This window comes from Lindgomyces ingoldianus, assembly GCF_010093535.1.
Source record: "Lindgomyces ingoldianus strain ATCC 200398 unplaced genomic scaffold BDR25scaffold_34, whole genome shotgun sequence".
NCBI lineage: Eukaryota > Fungi > Ascomycota > Dothideomycetes > Pleosporales > Lindgomycetaceae > Lindgomyces > Lindgomyces ingoldianus.
Window position 1 is genome coordinate 209,473 of NW_022985195.1, and position 4,895 is coordinate 214,367.

The following is a 4,895-nucleotide window of genomic DNA, read 5'->3' on the forward strand; positions in this document are numbered from 1 at the left end:
TGCGGTCTACGAACTAGAAAATTTATATAATCTAGGTGATTTCAGCAAAGCTGAGCTAAAAATTGAAACGAAACAATAGAACGGCGCAGGGGCCAGAAGACTACCAAACGGAATATATTAAAGTAAGCCGTAACTGAGACTTGGACATTAATATTTATAACTAGCTCTTCTGGTCACAGGGCTCATCATCGCTGATGTGTGATATACCAATTCTCGTGCCTGGCTGGAAGTGGGGAGGTACCGTCGTTGGTTCTATGCCCGACCGGGTAGTCCGAACTCAACAGCGTGAGAATACCGGATGAAAGAAAGAGGATGGTAAATACTAGTGGATAGTAACTCAGGAGACCCCTGGAGCGCATCGGCAAGGGCGGGAAACCCGGGATTGAATTCGATTGACAGAATCTATCTATGACGTTCGAAGGTATTCCTTTCGATGGCATGGAGGAGGGTGCGGTAAAGTACCGTATATTTGTGCGGATTACATGGAATCTACTATAAGACATAGTGTAAGTTCCAGGTGAAAGATGGTAGGTGGATCTTGGAGGGTTTCTTTCAAAATACCAAGAAGAATATGTTTTAGAAAAAATGCTTGCTGGCTTGATCTCTCTGAGGTGTACTACAGAGGCAGGTCTAGCTAGGGTGAGAATGAACCATAACGGACACAGAGATTATTGGTCACGAACATTATACTATGAGAGCTCGATACTATTGGAAGTCTCGGCTCAAGATTGATCGCCAGTGGGGAAATGCGTGGAAGCTTATTAGAATCAAACTTTCGATGAGTATTTGTGACTGAGTTAATATCGTGTTAATCAACCCTTGTGGCAGAAAGACTATCGAAGGCTATGATTGGCCAGAACATCAACTCTCGGACTCTCGGCAGTTGTCCAATACACTACCATTCACCCGGCTGCCATCTACGGCTTTGAAGTACAACCCCACTGAACTATATTTTTTAATGCTGATTCAATCGCGTTCTGTCTCCTGCCTTGTCTTCACCATCTTATCGTCTACTCTCGTCAGTGTCTCAGAGACACCAGCATTTAGTCATTCGAGATGTTGTTAAATACAGTCGCCACAATAGCGCTCCTTACCCAGGGCACGCACGCAAATGCAGTACTTCGGTTTGGATGTTCCCAGATCACTGTCGAACGTCTTGACCCGTGAGCAGCCTTGAAGAACGCGTAGCGCTCTTGAAGCTAATTCGTAGCACTCAAGCCTCGTCAATCCATCAGTCAATCCGTCTCCACACGTGCATCAGGTACAACACTTGAGAACTGGGTCGTTGACTACCTGCTAACTTTTATCTAGGTCGTAGGAGGAGTATGTGAATTCTCCTTGGTATTCGAACGAGCTAACCTTAGAAGAATGCTTTCAATGCCTTCATTCCCGAGACTGACGTTTCGCAAATTGCAAACTGCACAACTTGCAGCTTCAGCGAAGACCTTTCTAATTACTGGACCGCAAATATGTACTTCAAGGCTCGCAATGGAACATTTAAGCGAGTCCCACAGATTCCTAACCGCGGGCTGACCGGCGAAACTGGTGGGATGACCGTGTACTATACCTCCGCATATGACAACTCAAAGGTCACAGCTTTCAAGCCAGTAGGTTCAATTCTTTCTTCTGGCTTTCTAGCCACTCGATCCTGTACTTATGCTGGCGCCAGGGCTTCCGCATGCTCGCTGGGGACGCTTCGCAAAGAGCTAATGGTGGTGTTACCAAGTGGAATGCAATCTGCTTCCGGTGCTACAGCGCCAAGAACTTTGGAGGAGATAATGGGGCTCCTTGCTCAGACAAAACTGTGGATACCGTAGATTTACCAAAAAAAGCCTGCGCTGGTGGTATTCGCACAACTATCAGATTTCCGACGTAGGTTTTGACCGTCCCTCACGGCAATCATGATCTTGAATTGCTCACATGTATAACCTGCAGTTGTTGGGACGGCAAGAACCTGGATTCTCCAGACCATACAAGTCACGTTTCATACCCCGCGACAGGAACCTTCGAGAACAGCGGTGCTTGTCCAACAACGCACCCAGTCAAGCTTCCCCAGCTAATGTTCGAGGTTATCTGGGACACTACCACTTTCAATGATAAGTCTTTGTGGCCTGCCGATGGCTCGCAGCCGTTTGTTTTCAGCCAAGGTGACAAGTACGTCATCCTATCCCAACTTCAATCTTTCTTTTTGCTGACACAAAGGCACTTGTAGTACCGGGTATGGCCAGCATGGTGACTACGTCTTCGGCTGGAAGGGTGATGCGCTTCAAAAGGCTATGGATGGAAGCTGCTTCGGTGCGACTTGCAAGACGCTTAAGAGCCAAGCATTCACCGATGCAAATAAGTGTGCTGTTACGAGCTCGGTTAATGAGCCAGTCGATGGATGTAAGTTCATGGACTCAAACTTTCGTAGCTGCGGTTTCTAACCTTTCAGGGCTTACAAGTATCCCCGGGCAAATGAGCCCACTTGGCCGCATGTGAGAGATAGAACTATAATTTACGTTTTATAGAAGGATAGGAATGCAAAAGGGCCACCACGCTTTTTTGCATGTCGATGATATCAATTCAAGTAGTTGTTTACTTTCGTTGTATGAGATCGAATGTCCAAAGCACGACCGTGCCTCATCCCAGAACAAAACAGACAAATGAAGCTCACCGCGCCATTCTGTGATGCAAAACCCCAGTACCATGAACAGGTCCTGTAGAGTAACCGGTTTCGGCGAAGATACCGCCTATTTCCGTCCTACTCGCAAAACTGGAATCGGATCCCATATTCTAAAACATAGGCAATTAGACTCTAAGTCTCTTCCATCTATAGTTGCCCTGTTAGGTGAATTTGCCGGCAGAGATGCGAGAGGCTGTGACAAGTAACTGAAGGTCAACCTCATACCATGCTTCTGTGGGCTAACTCATTCTTGCGGAAGTTCAGCCGCACCCGGAGAATACTACCACTACGTCAACTTCATCCCTACCAGCGTTTCCATCAGGAAGTAGTACGATTCAACTCAGGCTTTCTAGACAAGTTCCGTCTTACTTATTATATACTTTTGTTTGCTTCACCTAACAGTAGGGGTTAATATAATTAAGTTATAGTTTAATTAAAGCTACTTATACTTCTTAACTTTTTACTAAAAGTTATAATGTAACTGTTAAAGCTTTTAGAGTAGTAAAGTCCCTTTTACTTTTAATATAGCATATAAGGTTATTTAATTTACTAAAAATAACTTTATAATATAGCTAGTTTTTCTAGAGTTATAAAGCTTTAATTATAAAGCCTAAAAAATAATTATAGTTATAAGTAACTATTTTTTTCCCCCTACTAAAGGCTCTCTTGCAGTTGCAGCTTATAGAGGGTATACATAGAAAATTAAGTGCTATCTTAAAGAGTACAGAATAGTTGCGCTAACTAACCTAGAGCTACTAATCTAGAGGTTCTCTATACAAGGGACTATTATCTTTTGCTATAATAAGGTTGTCTAAAATGTTGTTGTAGTACAGGGCAAGCTCTAAGTGTTACGGTCTACGGTTGGACTAGCGTAACTCCACCGGCAGTGCTCCACAATCTAGCTGGATCAGGACAGGGCTCGCTTAAAGACCAGTCGGAGGACACGGAGGCAGCGTACCTGCCTGAAATGATGGAAGAATGCGTTGTCTAATAGGGAGACAGGCCGCGAGTTTAGCTGTGAGCTTAAGGGAGCTTAAGGGAGCTTAAGGGAGCCTACAGAAGTTTTCTTAGCAAGCTCCTATAAACTCCTGCTAGCTCCCCTTAGCGCCCTAGCATATATATATAGTTCCTACATTAAACAACTTTTAGAAGGTGTGTTTAATGTTTAGTTTATTCTTTACATAGACTAAGTAGCATTTAGCTTTTTAAAGAGCTATAATACTATTTATATATCTTACACTATATATACCTCTAACTTTGTCTACTAGGACTGTTTAACCCTAGCCTTCCTACTGCTGCACATAGGGCAAACTATAATCTAGTCACTCTATATCATCCTCTATTAGCCTAATAGCCTGTACGTAGGACTGTACACCCTACTAGATTAGCCTCTTCTATCTGTCCTATTATCCCCTAGAAATACTATTAGACCTAAGTGCTTTTTAAAGTAAAAATTATAACATTAAACACTACCTTTTTTAAAAAGTATAGCTACTTTATAACATAATTTAGATTCTAACATAGCCTATGCTGTGCTATTAAGATCTATAAAAGTTTCTACCTAAAGTAAAGCTGTCCTAGCAGAACAGATTAACTTAATTTAAGATAATATTAAAAAACTTTAGTAAATTAGTAATAAGGTTAGTAAGCTTAAAAAACTTAAGTAAAAAATTACTAACTTCTAATAAAAAGTAATAAAATTATAAAACTCTTTTAAACTATTAAGCTTTTAAAAAGCTACTAACTAAGCCTACTAAATATATAAATTATAAGTAGAGCTAGCAAAAATTTAGAACATTTTAATAAAAAAGGTAAGTATTATAGCTAAAAAAAAACTTAAAAACTAGCCCTTTTAAAGCTTTTTAAAAGATTATTAAAGGACTTTTAACTATTCTTTATAAGATGTTACCTTTATATATAATATAATAAAAAAGCATTTTAGACTAATGTAGAAATAATATCTTAAATAAGACTACACTTAAAAGGCCTCTTTATAATTTAGTTTTAACCTTATGTAGATAACTAGATAAACTTTAGAGTAAATAGTAAAGCATTTACCTCTAAAACTAAAAAAATATTTAGTAGTATTAAAAACTTTAAAAAAGCCTTAATAGCTATTTATAAAACTTTAGATAAAAAAAAATTACAGCTAATAAGCTAAACACTATAAAATAAGAAAACAACTTAGTTTAAAATTATACAGCACACTTTAAAGAGCAACTAGCTATCT

The 4,895-nt window shown here is 40.2% G+C and overlaps 1 protein-coding gene across 1 annotated transcript; it reads left to right on the forward strand.

Moving 5' to 3' along the window:
• Positions 1-1,022: 1,022 nt before the first annotated feature.
• On the forward strand, positions 1,023-2,481 carry BDR25DRAFT_336485 (uncharacterized protein; the record flags this gene model as incomplete). The annotated part of the gene is made up of 8 exons (XM_033693103.1): positions 1,023-1,163; positions 1,219-1,261; positions 1,312-1,323; positions 1,368-1,607; positions 1,670-1,872; positions 1,936-2,154; positions 2,213-2,385; positions 2,435-2,481. The coding sequence occupies exons 1-8, from the start codon at positions 1,057-1,059 to the stop codon at positions 2,479-2,481; spliced, it is 1,044 nt and encodes a 347-aa protein (XP_033543118.1). The 5' UTR covers positions 1,023-1,056.
• Between the last annotated feature and the right edge of the window lie 2,414 nt (positions 2,482-4,895).